The sequence below is a fragment of the Anabas testudineus genome, chromosome 3, assembly GCF_900324465.2.
Source record: "Anabas testudineus chromosome 3, fAnaTes1.2, whole genome shotgun sequence".
NCBI lineage: Eukaryota > Metazoa > Chordata > Actinopteri > Anabantiformes > Anabantidae > Anabas > Anabas testudineus.
In genome coordinates this window covers 7,138,012-7,158,579 of record NC_046612.1, presented here as the reverse complement: position 1 = coordinate 7,158,579, position 20,568 = coordinate 7,138,012, and the positions used below count along the sequence as shown (strand labels likewise).

The following is a 20,568-nucleotide window of genomic DNA, read 5'->3' as shown; positions in this document are numbered from 1 at the left end:
AAATACGCAGCAATCAGACGTTTTTTTTCTCTGAAATATCCCCAACCAATACCTCAACAACAATTACTAAAAGGTTATCAAGGGGCATCTACCACCAGACTGTGACCTACGTGAACCCACCCTCATTTCCCCCACAACGTGCCTCAGTGCCGTTTTCCTTCCTCATTAAAATCCCAAAATCAGACTGTTCAAATTAAGATGGCCTGCAGTCCTCGGTGAGAGTTGGAAGAGAGATGATGGGAAAGGCAGTTTGGAAAGATGTTGAATGTAGCTGGCACTTCTTATCTAGTGCATATTAGCAAAGTTGAGAAATGGTATTTGCCATGTTGCATTAGCCTGTTGCCATCCCATCATTGCCAGCCATTCCCAGCAACAACATGATCCAAATGCAATCCAGATGTTTCAACCATCAAGCTTCAATATTTTGCTACCCGTGCATTATTCTTATCAAGTGTGTCACAGATCCCTGCGCGATAACATCTCATAGGATTTTAGAAAATCAGTGCCTGCAGCTGACCAATTACCAGCACATGACATTAGTAAATAGTTCCCATTCTCAGTATGAAAACATTTATAATAGCAGCAAATTAAAGAATATAAAACCAGAGGTGTGAAACACTTTCATACTCCTGAAGAAAACGTAAAGAATGTATCTCACAGACAGATCTTACTGAAGAAGCTGATATCTTTAATTCTAAAAGAGGCCACCTACGCAAATAACGATTTGGTAAATCCGATGCATTTATTTAGTTCTGTTACAATTAACATCTGACAACGATCAGCAGACTCATGTAAAGTTGTAAACAGTCGCCACTGTGCCAAAACAGTCTGCTCCAGCTGTTTGATAAGCTTTCAGTGCATGTAATTGTTCACACACTACAATACTATCAGGCTTTGAAAGACATGACATCAGTTTCAGTGTACTGATCAGAAACATTTCCCTCATTATGCTGTACATGCTTCAAATGTAGCACTTAAGACTGTGAGTCAACAGCAGGTATTATTCCTGCAGGTCAATGAAACGACTGAGCCCAATATGAACTGAATAACAATTAAGGAAGCTTGTTTCTCAACCTGCCATTCAATTTCCTGAGCTGAGTCTGGGATACCAACTCTGCCTTCACACCATGCATAGACCCCTTTACTCTCTTAAGAATTCTTGTCCTTGGAGCGAAAATCCCGCTTGATGGGTCCTGATTGCAAGGTCCAAAGCCTGTTTCCCTCAGGGCCAAGGTCACGCTGGTTTCCCCAGCTCTGGCCTTCAAGGATCAGTCTTCCTCTGAGGAGAGCTGGGCTCCTTCATCGTGAACTTCTCTGTAGGCAGCCATGGGGCCACCAACAGGAGTGTAACTCCCCATAGAGATCTTCAATCCTTCAGACAGTTTCTGGGCTGCCAGCTTGGCCTGCAACTCCTGAAATTAAACACAACATAGAGAAAAAGTTGACATGAATAGGCTGGTAAACAGTAAACAAGCACATTATTACAAAGCGGCACAGCCACAGCTATTAAACCCTCGACAAAAGCAGGACTGATAATAAGCTTAACAGGACTCTGTAAGTTGACAGCAGCACACTGCTTGATGTTTGGCTCTAAAGTCATTACTGTGGATGTGAAGTGGTACGCAGCGCCCTCACTGCCTGAATGCTGCCCTCTAGAGCAGATGGAGGGACCAGCATACACGGGCCAATTTATTATATACTGCATATACATGAAATACAAAATGTATAACAAGTAAACAGATGTGCTAAAACACTTATAAATTACTGAAAACAAATTTAAAGGATGAAACACATAAAAATAATCATATAAATTATGATTAAATAATGTATTAGTTAATTAGTTATGTGAGACCTGAGTACAGGGTGTGTTACAGTTAATGCAGTCTGCTCAAAACTGAACAAAGGGATCAGCTTATCCATTTGTATAGCAAAAATTAAACCAGACTAAGGTCTTTTAATAAGGTCTATAAACTCTTCAGAGACACCAGAGCGTCCATTACAAATTGTTCCATGAAGCAGGATTAGCATATCTGAAAGCAGACCTTTCAGTCTCTGGGTATAGGTTGCACAACTCCTAGTAAGAGAAGAACATAATTAATATAGTAATATTTTATGTAGTACATGTGTCATCGTTACAGTACACCATTTAATTATTATTAATTAATTCTACATTTGATGAAAAACTATCACAAGTCACCACTGTATTAACTATTTGTTCCTAATTTTGGTTCTATGTGCAACAGCAAAAAACAAATGCCCTGCTGAGTAAACCACTGTTGTCATAATAATGGCTCAGTCAAAATTCAGAGATATTATTTTTACCTCTTATTCTACATGTAGTGACTGTGATATGAGAAATTCCCACATCTACATATAATATTCCAAGAAAAATAAAGTCAGCAAATAACACTGCTAAATGTTCAATGAAAAATAGATACATAAAATGACCTTACATAGTTTTAAAGGCATCTTATTGATTAAAGTAGTAAAAGGAAGTAACAAGAGGAGACACAGTCACAGTCAATGCTCCCGAGCCGTAGAATGTCTCACCAGAGAGGCACAGATTCATAACCAAATTAACAACTTCTAAGTCCCTTCTCAAAACACATTTCATTTCAGTTTGTGATTTTGTTTGTGTTTTATTTATTGTCATCATTTCATATTTCTCTGATCTGTGAAGGACTTTGTAGCTAAGTGCTACATGAATAAAGTTATTCAGTATTCTTAATATTTGTGTTCAGTTTGCGTGCAAGTGTGAATTTCCGGTACTGCTTTGTAACACAAACAGCAGATTTCTACTCTACTTTTTAACTAGATGCTGCAGATAAAGGGATAATAAAACCGCCCCAACATCCTTTCTCATTTCAGAAATCCACGTAGTGTTTTGACTCAAAAGCTTCTTTCATTTTTTAGCCCAGGGCCGTTTTTTATTCACTAGGACTCATTTTGACTAGGTCATTCAAATACTGTTCCCTCATAAGCCCCATTCATTTATATAAAAATCATTTTTGCCAATACAATAATGAAGAACAGTATGTAAGCACTTGGCAGCACAAACCTGCTGCTTCTTTGTTTGCTCCTTCAGGAGGATGGCTGACTCTTCCAAAGACAGAAGCTGGGCTGGACTGTGGTGGAGAGGAGGTAGTTTGGCTGAAGTGATGTCATCCAGGTGTTTTCTGTCCCGCTCCCTCCTGGCCTGTGCTGAGAGTGGTGAAGAGCCCTCAGAAGACTGGCTCGGTGACAAGGATCCTGCCGCTGAAATGTCACTCCCGTGGACCAGCCTGGAAACATAGTCAAGAAAATGTTTGGTGTTTGATAGAAAGCACAGTCAAATGAAATAATACAGATGATCTACATATTTAAGTATTTCTTGATATAAATGTCTACAAAAGTAATAATGGCATCATAAAAAGTCCACTCACTGATTTGGTTTGAATTTTTGCTTGATGAGAGCTGGAGATTTCTCTATCTTCTCCACGACAGTTACAAAGTGAGGCTTTCTCGGTGTCTCCTTTCTGAGAAAGTAATTGTCTCTTGCCGTGCTGTTTAATGGGTCTTTAGACTCGCTACTGAAACCAGAACCAGTTTCAGACAGCGTGACCCTTTCCAAGGCCTCCATAAGGTCACCCTCTTTTGTCTGATCACAGTCCAGTGAGGCCCCGGCAGCAGCTGTTTCCATGGTTTCACAAGCAGCCGCTCTGGAGACAAACTGGTCCTTTTGCTCGTCTGAAGCGGTGGCTTCCTGCACATGTGTTGACACAGGTGAGGTCTCCCTCTCCTGTACAGCATCTCCCGCAGCAGCCTCACTTTGGCTGGTTTGACGTGAGGATGCTGGTGTGTTGACGAAACGTTGTTGCATAGTGAAAGCCTGATGGTACTTTGACTGTAACTCGGTCCTGGCAGCAGACACCAAGCTCTGTCTCCTCTCCTCTTCATCATGGTGCTCAATGGCAAGACGCACTCTCTCTGCAAATTCTTTGATCTTCTTCCCTTTGTCAGGAAGAGTCTGGATTAACCTCCTGCCAACAACACAAACCCATCATTCTGTGCTAGATTCATTGTTTGTTCATTCCTGAATATTGCGTTATGATGATGATTCTACAGTTGTGAAGAACATTATATTTTTGTTTATACGCTCATTCATTCTTCTGTTTCTTCCTATGTGACTTAAATAGTTTTACATCTCACCCAACATTCAATCTGTCATCTGCAGCAGCAAGAAAAAGGGATTTGCGATTTCTTGGTTTTCTGCATAAATTAGTCATAAAATGTGATCTGACCTTCTCCAAAGCTACAAATATCAACAAAAACAATACTTCTGATAAAAGTCACGATCTTTCATGTCTATATTAAACACACCTGTTAAACATACAGTTTGTTTGAGTGATAATGGAACAAGCCGAACCATAAGTGAACCAGTTTTTTCATAGTATAACTCGTTGAACTACTTTTGGTGCAATAACCTCAAACAAGCTCTTCCTGTAGATCTGCACACCATCCAGGGGGACTTTGGACTGCTTCAGCTCAGACATATTTTTTTAGAAGTCATTTCACTTCTTCTCTATTGGGTTGAGGTCTGGATTCTGACTGGCTCAACCAAAAAGGTTAATTTTGAGTCTTATATTTTCTTCAGTGTTTAGGGTCTTTGTCCTCCCGCATCAACCAGTTTCTTCTGAGCTTCAGCTTGCAGTCACCCTGACATTATCCTGCAGATACCTTGTTACCTTGGGAATTTGTTTTTTGCCTCATGATGATAAACTGTCCGAGCCCAGAGGCAACAAAGCAGAGCAAATCATGATGCTTCACCCACCGTACTTCACTGTTCGGATGATATTTTCATGTTGGTACGTGGTTCTTTTTTAATCCACACATATGCTGTGCGTTCTTCCCAAACAACTTCACTGTCCTTTCATCTGTCCACAAGACATTTTCCTGGTATTGTTGTCTTTGGCAAACTTCAGGTACTTCCTTTGTGGTCTTTTGCCATGGATATGATGCCTGTTCATTGTTTTGAACTCAGGTCTTTAGCTTTTACTCTATGGTTCTTTTTCACCTTCTGAAAAACAGCATTCTCGGTTGTGCCTTTGGAGTGACCTTGGCTGAGTGCCCACTTCTATGGAGAATAGTCACAGTACTACACAGTACACTGTCTCTTTTTATAAACAATATGTGCAACTGTGGAGTGATTTATCTCAAGTTTTTGAGACTTGGTAACTCTTGATTGTAGCTGTAGCTTTGAGCTGGCATGGCTCACATCAGCTGATGCTGCTTGTGAATAGCACACTAACAGTCTGTTTTTCTAAGTCAAGGTAAATCTAAACCACACCTCCATTCTCACGTTCACTGACTGGACTGTATTTAGTGACATATATAGTATATATATAGTATTGCTATTATTTTTTCACCATCACTTTGTATGTTTAATGGGTATTTTCAACATAGACATGAAAGATCATGACTGTTTGTATTTTATTAGTTTAGAAATGTTGTGTTTACTGTGATATTTGTGACTTTGGTGATGATCACATCACATTTCATAACCAATTTATGCTGAAAACCAGTAAAATGCAAACAGTGCCATTACTTTTCCTTGCAACTGTATGTGTATACTTACTAAATCTTTATATACAGTCTATAGTACACAGTAGGTTCTTTCTGCTATTAGTTGTTCCAATAATGGTTGAGATAAATTTGTAGATACCTTGTTAATTGATTAAACATACAGTTAATCAGTGTACATAGCTATATACACAACATTGTTATAGTTGATGTTAGGTAGACGTAAGTAGGTAGAAAAACAGGCATCATAAATTGTACTGCTGTAAATAATAGCTCAGGTGCAGCAGCAACATGACAACTATCATGTAAATCTTGTATTAAATAGTTTCATATTGTCGCTGTTTTCAATCTACATCAGATACTTTACTTTGAGGAAGTGTCACTCTGAGCCATGTGTGAACTTAAACCTCTGTTTGTACCTTTAATGAATCATGAATCAAAGATATATATGAAGGTATGAGAGGTGCAGTAGTAATAGTGTGAACTCACTTGTTGGATAGTATCTTTTCCTGTCGGAGCAGGAGTTCTTGTAGCTCCTCTTTGCTCTGTTTCCTCAGGTCTCCCACCTGTCCCTGGTGCTCGGTCCAGGACGAGGACATCACTGTTAGCTAATGACAGCTAGCTAATGCATCCATAAGTTACGGTCATTCGTAAAAATAACGAGCATGGGTAACATTTAAGATTTTTAAAGCCACAACTATACGTCAACCAACTCAAATCATCGCCAGTTAAATTACTATTTTGCTTTAAGAGAGCTTGAGAAACTTCTAGACGGCAGCTACACATGAGAAGACAGTTTGAAGATTCTTCTTCTTCGGTAGCGGAAATCAAACATGTGAGGCGGAACTCCGGCGCCCCCACTGTACAGCACAGGGTACTGCACGTAGGTAACTTACCACTCTCTGCTGGTCAAATGTTGTCAAGATCACTGTTTCCGTAGACTTTATACATTCGTAGCTTTTGATTTCTGTAAACATTTAGACATCCAGTATTTATTTGTTAAGCTCTAATGAGAGGCTTAATTAATGTTGAGAGAAGCACCCATTTAATGAGGCTGCTGTCTGAGGTCAGACCTCAGTGTTAAAAGTGCAATGACATGTTTACAAAGTGACCAGGCAATATTAATATATATTAATTTATATTATATTAATATAAGTAATTATTAATATTATTTATATAGTCCTATGGTTGTGCTTTTTTCCACCCCGTCTCCATCTCTCTGCAGGTATCCTCACCCTCAGGGCTGAGTGTCTCCAGTGTGCAGTTACTGGCAACAAATGTCAAAGGTCAGATCTCCCATTTTTATAACTTAAATATTATTAACCCACCATAAATATGTTTGATCCAAGATTCCTGGACCTGCAACTATGTAAATGTTGTAAGTGAACATGTAAGAATTATATTTGAATAATCCTGGATAGGGAGTTGAAAGAAGTAACCAGGAACCAAATGTTTTTTAAAGATTTAGTGATTCTAGAAATCAATCACTACTTCACTGGTAAGCAGTGAAGAGAAGCCAGTACAGGTGAAATAAGGATGAATGGCTGATTGAGTGGCTGGACAGTGTTGAGTGTTGTCAGTTTTATTTTGTTTTAGCTGTAGGTTTTTTGTGTAAGTTTTTTCCCACTGATTTTACATTAGTGCAGTTCTGACTGTAGTCAAAGCGACAGTGATCGCCAGGTTTCAACTCGGTCTCATCTGCATGACATACCATAATATAGATCTCTAAAGAAGTATATAAAGATAAATAACTTACTGTAAATAACATAGGACTGAACATAGAGCCTTGTTGCACTCCAAAGGAGATGGATGCATAGAAAGAGGACAAAGCAGAGCCTGTTACTCCAAATTGTAAAACCTCTATAAGTAAGGCATCTCTTTCTCCTCTGTATTGAATGCAGCCGGTCTGTAGAGGCTTCACAGTCTCAGATTTTCCACTGCTGCATTTCCCGTCCGGATGTTTCCCAGCCACTGTGCTGAGCGTCTCACTCAGCGGTACAAACAGTGACCTAAACTTCAACCAAGGGGTGCCAGCTGTGTCCTATGCACCAATTGAGGTTGAACTGGAAAAATGCAAAACCTTTATATAAGTTTGTTGCACTTGCATTTGTAAATCATGGTTTGTGGTACCTATATTAGTCTAATCTTTCCTTGTTTTAATTTACTACCAACAGATTTCAAGATGCCTAAATACTTTCAAGAATCTGCAAAATATGTTATAGCAACAACAGTGATATTAAGAAATGACACATCTTGCTTCACTCGGAATTAGCCTTTTCACTGCACAGCTATTAAAGATTACCACATGACAACTATAGATTTGCACTGTAAAGCCTGTTTTCATATTTACTGTAAAATAAATAATCAACAGCTCTACAGAGACACTTATTTGCACAAAACACATAAATCCATGTCTCAAAATGTGATCACTGATGTTTTGCATATTTATGTAGAGCTTGTATGGAGTCCAGTAATTATGCATGATGTTTATGTAAAAGTGTGAAATTGAATTATTAGAAAATGATCCAACAACAAATTTATACAGAATAATCAACATAAATGAACAGTGAGACAGTTGTATAAAGGCTTCAGGGTTAAATTTATAAGGATGTACATGTAAGAGTGGGCCTCAATTGACACAATAGTAATGCTTGCTACTTGCACAGTACAAACTTGTACAGTATAGTCCTTATTATCCAAATATAATCTGCTCTATTTTCATTAGTCATAGTTTGATATGTATCTTTAAGGAAAAGGCACATCATAAAGCTTTTTCAAACAATGTTGTGGCAGTGCAGACAACAGCTGGATAATACTAGTGTCTGTGGCTCAGGAATGGCAGTCACCTCATTAAAGTCAATATCTTTAAAGTCATCAAACACGTGCATCATTAGCTAAGAAATTTACTTTCTATTTCATTATTATATCATTGTGTTGCCAAGTGACTTTTTCCCACCACCAGTGTCAGATGGTCTGCTGTTTACAAGGACACAAAGCATGTCAATAAATATTTTGTACATAATGTGACCATAACAAAATAATATCAATTCAATTTAAAATGATGGGGAAATACACACTAACCAAATCAACCTTCATATAGAGCTGAGTGCTTCTAGCAACAGAACTGAGCTACATTCACTGTAAACAAAATATAATCCTTCAGTGCATTATTTACAAAATATTTTTACAGAACATCGGATTATTTACACCCTAGAGAAAGTAACACAGTGCTATGTGCAAACATAGGCTAAAAACCTGTATAAGACATCATCAATAATAATCATATTTCCTTATGGTGTTTTTCAAAACAGCTGCAGGAATGTGAACAACTTAGCTTCAACTGCAGCAACACAAAACTGTCCAGTAATCTGTACAAATGACACAAAATACAAATACTGCATGTCAACATTCACCAGAATCAGTGGGGGTTCTGAATGGGACTATTTATTGGCTGTGAGCAGTGACTTCCACATTGCCACAAGCTGCCAATAGTCACATTTACTGTGGGCAAAGTCTGTAGGCTTATTGTTTCCCTCTGTCCATCAAAAATGATATTAACATTTCCACATGCAGCTTTTAGCAAAAATAAGTGTGTCCCAATTGACAAACTATTTACTCTATGTTTATCTTTGCTGTAATTTCCATAAGTTTCATGAATGGTGTATAAACTTGAGGTCTTGATCTCGCTCGAGAAGCGGGTGGGGATGATGTGGATTCCTCTGGACTTGAGTGTGTGTCTGCTTTTGTATCTGAATCCACCTCATCTGTGCCAGACTGGACCAGACTCACAGGATTTTCAGACGAGCGGGAGTAGGAGAATGTCCCACTAGATGTTGGGGGGTTGGAGTCCAGGAAGCGGCTGTACTCGCCGGGAGTGTACTTTAATAAACTGGACTCCAACCTGCTGGGTGGAGGGTTATTAGACTTAAACGTCCTTGGTTGGGTGGGTGATGTCAGGTAGAGAGATGGATGCTGTTGAATGGGAGATGGGGGTGATGATGATTGTATGGAAGGAGGTTGTGTTGGCGAAGAGTGTGGCAGGATTGATGGGGGATGAGTTGGTGATAGAGGTTGAGCAGGTGATGAAGATTGAACAGGTGGTGGGAGATGTATGGGATGGAGATGAGTTGGTTCACTCTGAACAAGAAACTCAACATCATGCCTCTGTGCTTCATGTCTGCAGATGCACAGTCAGACATCATAGTGAGAAACCACCACATCAAGCATCAAATACAACCTGATCCTACTAAACACGTTTCCTCAACGTCACTTCTTACCTGGGGAGCAGATCACAGCCTACTCCTACTTCCCTGGTTTCCAAAGTCTCTTTTTCTCTATTCTGTATGGACACAAAATACTTCAGCTTGTCTTCTAATTCATTATTCTAGGAAAAGGGAAACAGGAAACAGCAGTCAGGCCAGATACATGCAAAGGACAGCAGTCACTTTACATGTGAAGAGACTTGATAGATGCAGTGATACAAGGACACCATACAGGCCTTTCTGAAAGCGCAGGGTATCCAGCACTCAGCAGCCCCGGCAATCACATGTAGCCAAGCAATAGATAACCACACCGCACAGTAATTGAAGCATGCAGAAAATGCACAGGGAAGCATTTCACTTACCTCACACTCTACTATAGCAATTCTATCCAGAAGCTCTGAGATGAACATGTCCTTCTGAGCGACTTGAGCTCGCAGCGATTCAACCTTCCCAAATTGAAGAAGACAGCGTTCAGAGGGAATTAGTAGTTGATCTTTTTTGTGAACATACCGCATAGGGCAATTCATTGGGGTGTAATTTTCTTTTCTTATAGTAGGTAATAATTTACTAGGAAGTTCTTGGAAAAAACTACAGTATGTAATTTTAGACAATATCTTGTTTGGACACTCTCTCTTTCCCTGTATATACTACGAAATGACATAGTTATTTCCAGGAATGTTCTTGTAAACAGTTCAGAACTTACAGACCCATGGGATAAAGTGTTATGGTTGGCAAAAACCGGTTTGTGTGATTATGTATCTTAACCGAAAGGCCAACACAACACCCCACCCCACTGACTGTGTCTCAGAGAATGTTCATATTCCTTGTGTGCACTGAATTCATCCATACTACAGATGGTAAACAAACATGTGGTGGTTCAGCTAACTAATTTATCTCATCCACACCCATAATCAAAACACAAGGTAGAAAACAAGACCTGAATAGCTGTGACAGGACAGTTGCAACCCTCCTCACCTCCTCAATCATTCCTTTAACCTTCCTCTGCTGGCAGAACACCATGTCGTTCAAATGTTTGATCCTCTCGCGGAGATCCACAGTTTCAGTTTGCAGATCTTTGGACCTAAACATGAGCAGCAACAACCACTTAGCCACACATATAAACTCATTACAGAGGAGTTCTTGCCATGTCTCCTCATATTAAGGCAGGACAAAGGAGTGACGGTTGGACCATACTAGTTGATTTTCAGCCCTTAATAGTGGAAACATTATATTTTTAAAAGTTTATTATTGACTTTGGAAACTGTGTGTTGACAGAAAAACTGATCTCAAAGGTAAAAAAAAACATCCACAGATTAAATAACTGAGAAAACACCCACTGATAAACAAAAGGTGACATGAATAAAAGCCCACAAAGAAGTTTGTTTTGGTCGGTAACTTGTACCTTTTGGCTACAGTTGAATCAGTTGCGTCCTTCAGCTCCATCAAGCGCAGACGCTGTTCACATTCCTGCAGCTTCTTCTGGAGTTGGCTCTTTTCCTGTGCAATGCAATAGATTCAGTACAAATATCAGTAACACTTTTACAGGTCCTGTTTTTTCTAGGCAACTTACAGAACATGTTTCTCTTAATTTCCTAAATAATACCTGGTGTTTAATTGTTAATATTTGGAAGGTTTCTTTGAAAGTATAAACAGTTGACAAGAGACATTGATTAAACATTACTACAGTTCTTACTTAGCCATTTTTTAATTAAGAAAACTAGGAAGTGATGTATTAGACAAGTGAAAAGATCTTCATTAACAAACAATCAATAACAATATCCATCTAACTCCTAACACCTTAATTTTTCATAAGAGATAAAATGTTCTACATTGAATCACTTCATTTCATGAGTTTGCAAGTTTAAGTGTTGAGTCTTTATTTATTGGAAACTTAATAGAAAGTCCTGGTAATTAATAACAAAATATAACTTAACTATCAGAAATGTATCGGAGAATTTTCTAGTCCAACCTATCATCTTTTGTAGTGACAGTAACCTGACATTTAATGTACAGATGGAGTCATAGCTCCTGGGCATGGACAAGAACAACCGACTGCTCAAGATAAACGAGGAGTTTAATCACAGAAAAATAGAAGGAGACAGGTCAAAGCTTCCATCGGGTCTTTATTATTATTATTATTTGCCTAACCTTTTCCATACAGTCCAGCAGACGCTCCACTTCTATGATCCTCTGGTCCCTCTCAGCGATCTTGGCTTCTGCAATCTTGATGTTTCTCTCTGCTTCCTCCAGTCGCCTGATGTACTCATCGAGTTGGGCCTGTGTGAACAGATAAACAGTTTGGCCTTAATTAAACAGTCACATTCACCATATTTATAAAATGTCTCTAATTCAAAAGTATTTGCTCTGTCCTGTTGTTGTGACTTGTAGGGTTTGGTTTCAGTTGGTAGAGAGATTGAATGAAATGTACAATGGTGAGAGAAAGTGAATAACAATTAAAGAATGCAGACCTGTAGGTTTTCTATCTCCTCCCTGTGTTTTCGTTGCTCCTCGAGCAGCTTTTCTTCGTACTCCTTCTGTAGCTTTGCTGAGAGCTCCTGTAGCGCCCGAGCGTTCGCTTCCTGTGACGATTCCACCTGCTCAGCAGAAATGTAGACTGAGCTTCATATTGATAATAGATTAGAAGATGTAGCTGATGTAGGTGATGTGTTACTGTACTGCACTGAGATAATCAGTTTAAAAACAATCTATTTATCATATGTTCATTCTTTAAAACTGGGGTTAATTACCCAATGATGGAAAATGACGCGTTTTTTGTTTTGCCAACAAATTCTCCAAACTTTTGTGATTATTTGAATGATCAGTAACTTGTGGCAGTATTAGGTACAGCAGGTATTAGGTTTTAAAAGCTCATTAGAGGCCACACATCTTGTTCCTCTCCACTGTTACTGACTCATCAGACCATTTGGCAACAGGCCTTCTGAGGAGCCACTTGTCACACCAGCTGGGTCACCAGCATGTCTGAGTATCTGAGTGACGTGTGTCACTGCAGGTATTCCCACAGACATGTTTTGACATTAGTGGATACAAGAGGGTTTGTGTAAATCAGTTAAAGAGCACTTAGTCAGACCTGCAGTCTCAAAGTCTGGTTTTCAGCCTGTACAGCAGCCAGCTCCCGCTCCTTGTCTCTGAGTTTTTCTTGTGTCTTCTCATTGGTGCTACGCAAACTCTTCACCTCTTCCCTTGCATCCACTCTGCTCTGACAGTTCTCCAGAAGGGATTTCTGAAACGGAAAGTTTATTTGCTTTTCAAACCGAGCCTTTCTGGACTGGCACTCAGCTGTCACAGAGAACACAGACACAGATTCAGTTGACTGATTTGTTACCTGCAGGCTGATGTTAGCTGATATCAGCGAGCTGTTCATCTGATCAAAGCTCTCCATGGCTGCCGTCCGGACTCTCACCTCTGACTCTAGACTCCTCTGGTGAGTGTTAGCAGCCTGCAGGAACACATGATATTCTGTATCTTCACATGTATTCATACTTTTACAGATCGGCGTTTGATGGGGGAGTTCTGAGGGCTCACAGGATGCTACATAATTAATTACCCTGATTTCTTCTGAAAGCTTCCGCATTGATTGCTGCATTCCTCCGAACTGCCCATACATTCGCTCTCTCACCTTCTCCAGAGAATCTCTCACCTGTATGCATACAGACAATTCACACATACATTATGAACTTAAAGCCATACCGCTGTGCAAAGACGATGTGATGTTGAAACGTGTGGCTGCTTCTTGTATTAGTCTGCACTCACCTCCCTGATGTACCTCATCTCATCATGAAGGTGACTATAAGTCCACTCTCGTGCCATCACTTCCTGCTGTCTGTCCATACCCGTCCTCTGCACCACACCGTACACTTTGGGCCCATGCTGCTGCAGAGAGGTCTCTGGCACCCCATTGGTCATGTCCTCGAGGTGCTGAGGGAGACAGGATCGCACCGGTCAGGTTTCTGTAGCCACCCTCCACTGAGGCTGACTAAGACTATCATTATGTTTGTGCTTTTGTGTGTTGAGTGTGTGCACACATGCTTACTTGCAAATGCATCACATGTGTTTGTGAATGTGTAAGTGTGGATGCACATGTCTGCATATGTATAGTACACTAGTTCAGGAATTTCCACTACTGCTGCTGAGCAGTGGAAACAGGAAGACGGGAGTGAACAGCTAAAAAAAAAAGTGCAGGATGTCGTGGTGTCATGTTTCTGCAACCCAGTCCATGAGCTGCTGCTGTTTCTGCCTATTGTATCTCTAACAACCAGGGACCAGATGAAAATAGATGCACACCAGCACAGGTGAAGTGCTGCACTTTAGGCAATACGATAACTAAATAACAAATTACAGCTGTAATAAAGAGTAAACACATGTAGAAATTAGAAATTTGAAAAACAAATTAATCTTTTTGATTACACAAAGTGACTTTAAGGTTCTTGATTATTACAGAAAACAATGAAACTTCACATTTGAGGAGCTGGAACCAGATAAATCTTGTCTGTATCTGTTCTATATCATCACAAAAACTAAATATTTTATAGAGCCAGTGGGGAAGGATTCGGTTTCATTTCTTTAGAGAATTTGTTACAGTCACCTGCAGCCATCTGTTCATGCTGAATATCTATGAATGCATTATTAATGGCATGCACAGTTACATGTTTTACAGAAGCAGTGGCAGTATATGCACAGTGTCATGCCTATTATTCATGTTGTGGATGTAAGTGTCTACCTGCTGAGGTGACTCCCTGCCAGCTGGCCTCTCTCTTTGGATCAGCCCATTCTTCTTCTTCCATGTCCCATTGACATCTTTTTCTTTCTCCGCCTGCAGAGGAAGAAAAAAAACACAACAAATATTTGAGATTGTTGCGGATGATTTACTTCATTCAAGGAACGGAAACTGCAAAGTTGTTTATGTACACATTCCACCTCATTCCCACTTTCTTTAGCAACGTTTGTGTTTCAATAACAAACACCGTCTCGATTGTCACATGTAGAAAATACCAAGAATGTAATGTAAGAAGCTCTTGTTTGTCTGCCCTCCCTCTGTCAAACAGTCATTTGAATATATTGTATATAGAGGATGTAGTTTTCTAATTGTCTATCATTTTGCATTTAATGTGTGGAGGCTTTATATCTTTCTTTTTATTTTACTCTGTGTGATGAAGACGTCTTGTACCGTCTGTTGTTGATTGTCGTTGGTCTTTTGCTCTTTATTGCATCACTGTGACGATATTTGTTTACAGTAATTATATCTTGTTATTTGTATGAGGAGGATGTGGCCAACACTGGGGGTGGGTGTAACATAATTTCAACATTTATCAGCCCTTTTATTGAAATAATATTTTTCTTAGACTGTCTCGTCCATCAGTTCATGTTTGTGAGTTAAAAATCTGCTTCCATCCCAACAATAAACATGTTACACGGCTCTCACATCTTTTAAAAGCATCTGTTCGAACTAAACATTCAGTCAGGACCTATTGGCCAGAGAAGGAGGCAGTCAGTCTCGACATCTTGCATAAGACGAGATAAGAGAGAGCAGGACTGCGAACAAAGACCCCAGTGTACAGAGCAGAGCCTCACATTTCTGCACCACTTAATCTACATAAGACTTGTTGCTGAGAAATGATGAATGTCGCCAAGAGGTGGATGTGAATTCCAGCAGACTGGGGGAAGAACAGACATTTTTATGCTTTAACAGCACAGAATAGACTAACACAATGACAATGAGAAGTCTATTCAGCTTTGAATTTTACAATGCCAGTGTTTGACCACACTGGTGGACAATGTTTACCTGTTTTTTATGTAGCTGAAACTGTAGCCGTGTAATTTTGTTGGACCACACAGGGTTTCTTTTGTGCTGTTACCTCAGCGAGGATGACATGTTCACACACTGATTCCCTGATTTAAGCATTTACCGTGTCATTTGTTTGTTGCTCTGTAACATTGTGAAGGACTCGGCCGATTGGATTAGCTTCTCATTTCCAACACAAACAATAAGGTTGTATTCAAAGCCACATAACAAAGACCCACTCATGTGGCTCATGAGGCTGAACCAGGTTCACTTTGACTTTAAGCCATTGTGAAGATGAAATCCAATGCAGAAGATGTATATTCTATATATCTTTATGTCTTTCACCCCTGTGTGTGTGTGTGTGTGTGTCCCCTGTGTGTGTGCAGACGTCTCAGCTTGGCCTTAGTCACTAGTTGGATTGTGTCCATGTTGTGTCAGGTTGCACGACACACCCTCTCTAATTTTATGGTGAAGAACCTCAAGCAGCATTCACACTGAAACGTAATATCTCTGACATAGGATGTTTTGCTCATCTCCTTCCTCCTTTATTAACTTTGTTTCATTCCCTTTTTCCTGTTTCATTACAAAACCACACAGAGTGAACAACGTTTCACTGAACAACAAACTAAAATTGACAGTTAAATGAAACCAGTTGAACACTGTGAGATTATGACTGAACGTTCAACAACAATACAGCAATTACAGCAGCACCTGCACAGATCTCAGACCTGAGCACTGAAAACATAAAGAGCAGGCGAAGGGAACGGGTTTTTATCCTTGTGAACTTCCCTTCAATATCTCCTGAAGTGGTTTCACAGTTAATCTTCCTCACTGCTACAGTTTCACATGCAAATTATGCATCATTTTATTTTGGCACCTCTGCAAAACAGCTGTAATTGTCTGCAGTGTTTCATATTTCATGGCTTTTGGATCATATGGCAATAGTTCAACATTGATGGAATTTTGATCACTTATTCACTATATGTTAGAGAAAATGATTCATTTCACTCTAATTTCTGGATGATGCAGTAGTTTACAGAGCAAAAAAAAAAAGACAGACTGAAAACTGAAAACAGCACGTTTGGTTCATTCTTGACATTTTTTACACTTTGTTTCCTACAGATCAAACATGTTAGAGCTGAAAGTGAGCGAAACAGGTGCTGGGAGGTGGATTTTGTTACAGTATAGATGTTTGTGTATGTGGTACAAATCCTATTATCTAACTCTTGGCAACACAGTTTTAGGAGCATTTCTTACTATTGTATTTCCATTTTTATGCACCATTCTAATTTCACTACTATTTCCTTCCAGCAGAACTTGTGCTCTGTTGTTAAAGCAGTTGATATCTGTCCAGAGACACATTGGCTGCACAGTTGCAGGGGTGCAGATAAATACACACTGTAGTACAGCACATGTGTGTTACTCTACACTTTGTCTATATATTATATTATATTATATTATATATTTGTCTATATTGCATATACCAGCATGCACATACAGTCTGTGATCTCAACTCTTGACCAGACTGTCCTCTATCATCAGTTCCAATAGTCACAGTCACACCCTCCAAAGGGAACTCAGTCACTGATTACAGCAGCGTGCTATCAGTAGTGTGTGTGGAGGCGTGGTAACTGGCCAAGGTTCATACAAATCATGCCACCTCACAGTTAAAAGGACCAAAAACCTCCTCAGTGCCAACAATAAGTCAGGAACCACACTCGGTTCTCACACTCTCACTGTTAAAATCTGGCATCAGCCTCTGGGCCAGAGATCCTGAACACAAACAAAAGCCGGTGCAGAACCACCAACAGCAAACAGCCACACGGCCTGCAGTGTATGCTCCCAATCATCATTCACACAGCAACAATGTGCACACTCGCACATGGAGACGGTCGAATGTCTGTTTGTTTAGCTTGTTTGTTTGAGCTAAGATAGTTTCAGCTAATCTGTCGAGTGTTTCTCATGTCTCTGTGGGATCAAAAGACGTATCAAATTTATTTTCTATTCAGCTGAAGTATTTGAAATATTTTCTATTGTGAAGGACAGAGAGTGAATGTGAGCTTTGAACTAAATTTGAAACAGCTGTGTGTGTATTAACACACACACACACACACACACACACACACACACACCCTTCTGTCAGGATTACGTAACTGGAACAGTTGATAAAAACATATAAATCTCACCATATTTCTTTCTAGATGTCAGTAATAAAAGATGAACTGATGTTTTTGAGGGTCGTCATGCTGTGTGTGCAGAGGTGTGTTAATAAGAAACAAACTCCCACATTCAGTTCAACAAAGGGGAATGGGAGCTTTAATTTACCTCAGTTGATTAAATAATGATCTGCTTGAACAGGGCTGTCACCCACGGTCTATAGACAGGATGTAGTGCAGATACTGCGATACTGCATTCTGTGTGACTTACTTTGTCTGAGTTTGCAGTTTTGGGCTCCTTGTTTCCATTGTCTCCCGCATGTAGAGTTAACCTGAGCCGTCTGATCCTCCTCTGAGAACGACAAACAAATAAAGGATTCTGCACACAAATACCATTTTTTTATTATGACACCATAAAAAAAAAGCCACAGAATTTGAGGTAAAGTCTGGTTGACGGTCCAGCACCATGGGTATACAGCGTGCAACCAAACTTTATGTAAATGTACTGTGACAAATATAGATACAGCTGTTGCAATATTGACTCTGGAGCAGGTTTTTTTGCATGGTTATACAGTTTTATGATAGTATTTCACATACTGTGCTCATATGATATTTAGCTAGGGTCTTTATTTGCAAACAATGGGGAGTAACTTTCAAAGCTGGCTTAGTACAAAGGCTTGTTTTATCGGACCTGTTAAAATAAACATGACATCCCTGCCTCTTGCACACTCAGCTCCCATTACATGCAGATGTAAGTGAACACATCCTACAACAAACATGTTCCCAAGGTTAGAGAACACAAATGTTGGGCAAGCTAGGCCTGAGAAAATGTAGGTTTTTGTACAGAGACAAGAAGCAAATGGTTAAAAACAACTGAGGACAAACAGAAGTGGGAGGAAAAAACACTGGTCTGTTTGCAAAACCCAAAGAAGAGGAGGGAGAGAAAAGGGGGGAGACAGAGGGAGAGTTGGAGTCTTTGGGACTTCTTACCTCTCTCAGAGACTCTGGAGAATCCTCTGTTGTTGTTGTGGTGGTGGAAGCAGATCGTCCTGAACCGTAGCGAAGCATGTCTCCTCTTCTGTCCACTCCTCGCTTCTCTTCCTCTCCCTCTCCCTCTCCCTCTCCGACCCTCCTCCCACCCTTCCTCTCCCTCTCCTTCCTGAGTTCTGCTCAGACTCTCACAGTGTCCATCTGCCCCCAGCCCCAGCCAGGGAAGAGGAGGGAAATTCCAGTCTGTCAAGCCTAGTTGTGGTGTTGGTGGTGGTGGTGGTGGTGGTGGTGGGCGTCTGCAGGCCCCAGAGGTTCCCTCTCCGTCAGTGAAATGACCAGGTGCAGTCCAGCTCTACGCTCAGCAACACAAACACAACTATGTCATTGTTTAATACCGGCCAGACTCCTTCTGAATCCAGCTGACGGACAGGCTCCTCAGTCACTCAGCAACCTCCCTGCCTGTCTCACTGTCTCTCCCTGCGTCTCTCTGCTTTCCCATCAGACCTGTCGGGCCACATTTCACCTGCCTCCCTGGTCTGCTCCTCCTGCCCTGAGAGTAGGACTTTCATAGGGCGGGGTCCTTTTACTCACACTGGAACAGGTGGAGCACTTCCTATCAATGTGGTTTTTAAGGAGGAGTAGAGCGCAGAGACTTCTGCTCAGTTTAGACTGCAAATAAATGTATTTAATGTCAATTTATTTATTTGTTTATTCACACAATCTATAAACAAATGATTTTGATCTGTTTGTGCTGTTTTTTTTTAAGTACATACTGTACTGTGAGTTTAAATACTGTCCTCAAGTACAAATTGGAGGTTCTACTTCTAAAACAGCACATTTCAGAGGACAATACGAACTGTTTACTCTGCTACATTTATTTACCAGCTCTGTTTACAATTCAGATTAGGACTTTACATACAGACACATCATAATCCTACAACATATAATATTAATGTGTTTAAACTGTAACAGATTAAACTAGGAAATGAGCTAAAATACAGTACTTGAAAATGAGCTGTTTGCACACAGTATATTTTACTAATAAATCAATAACCAACTGATATCGTGGTACTGTAGAGATTTAGCTGTCACTTATTTTATTACATTTCAAATGCAGAACTGTACAGTAGACGTTACACTGTTCTACTACTACATGTACTAAAGGTAGAGGTGGTGACTCACATTATTAAGCTGCTATAGTCATTAAATTATTGATATTGTTGATAGTGGATAGGGAACACAACACAACAAACATTATTTTTTAATGTTACTGCCGCCTTCTGCCTGACAACAGCAGCCTTCGCACGCTTTTACACAATGAATTTGTGCGTCATGCTGTATACTTACATCATTAGGAGTTTGTACTTCAAACTGTCAAGACGGAGAAACATCCTGACAGGCAGATCGCATTCCTCCCATGAATAGGCTGCAGTCACTCCCTTTTAATAGAAGCTACACACAAACAGAGACTCACAAATAAGTCAAGTTTAAATATGTCAAAGTACATCAAGAAAAATTCACAGGGCCATATAAGAGGGATTTCTACAGGGCTGTGAGGTTAATCAGTAACCGAACCTCAAACAAACAGTGTTTCTTTACTTCTGAAATCAGTGAGCGGTCAGTCTGCACTGGACCTCTGTCCAAATCTAATGTCATGTGGAAATCCTCTCATACAGTAATGATATTCTCTTCCTGTGCTCATTGTACTGTCACAGTTTGAGTTTTGGGTGATGAGATGTTGATTCAGCGTTAGATTAACTCCACAGGGCCGGACTCACAACAACAATGACCAGATTTACAT

At 40.0% G+C, this 20,568-nt stretch overlaps 2 protein-coding genes across 3 annotated transcripts; both read right to left on the bottom strand.

The window, feature by feature from the left end:
- Positions 1-723: 723 nt before the first annotated feature.
- On the bottom strand, positions 724-6,370 carry polr2m (RNA polymerase II subunit M). The gene is made up of 4 exons (XM_026378388.1): positions 6,049-6,370; positions 3,423-4,019; positions 3,059-3,281; positions 724-1,412 (listed from the first exon to the last, which is right to left on the bottom strand). The coding sequence occupies exons 1-4, from the start codon at positions 6,156-6,158 to the stop codon at positions 1,269-1,271; spliced, it is 1,074 nt and encodes a 357-aa protein (XP_026234173.1). The 5' UTR covers positions 6,159-6,370; the 3' UTR covers positions 724-1,268.
- Positions 6,371-9,027: 2,657 nt separating this feature from the next.
- myzap (myocardial zonula adherens protein) lies at positions 9,028-19,312 on the bottom strand. 2 transcript variants are annotated; one of them, XM_026378386.1, is made up of 14 exons: positions 18,768-19,312; positions 18,049-18,129; positions 14,560-14,652; positions 13,593-13,757; positions 13,387-13,479; positions 13,165-13,278; positions 12,910-13,062; positions 12,290-12,415; positions 11,970-12,098; positions 11,224-11,318; positions 10,797-10,902; positions 10,184-10,267; positions 9,837-9,943; positions 9,028-9,736 (listed from the first exon to the last, which is right to left on the bottom strand). In XM_026378386.1, the coding sequence occupies exons 1-14, from the start codon at positions 18,843-18,845 to the stop codon at positions 9,172-9,174; spliced, it is 1,989 nt and encodes a 662-aa protein (XP_026234171.1). In that variant the 5' UTR covers positions 18,846-19,312; the 3' UTR covers positions 9,028-9,171. The 2 variants fall into 2 exon arrangements, with proteins under 2 accessions (XP_026234171.1, XP_026234172.1); XM_026378387.1 differs by having other exon boundaries at positions 9,837-9,898; positions 18,768-19,311.
- Between the last annotated feature and the right edge of the window lie 1,256 nt (positions 19,313-20,568).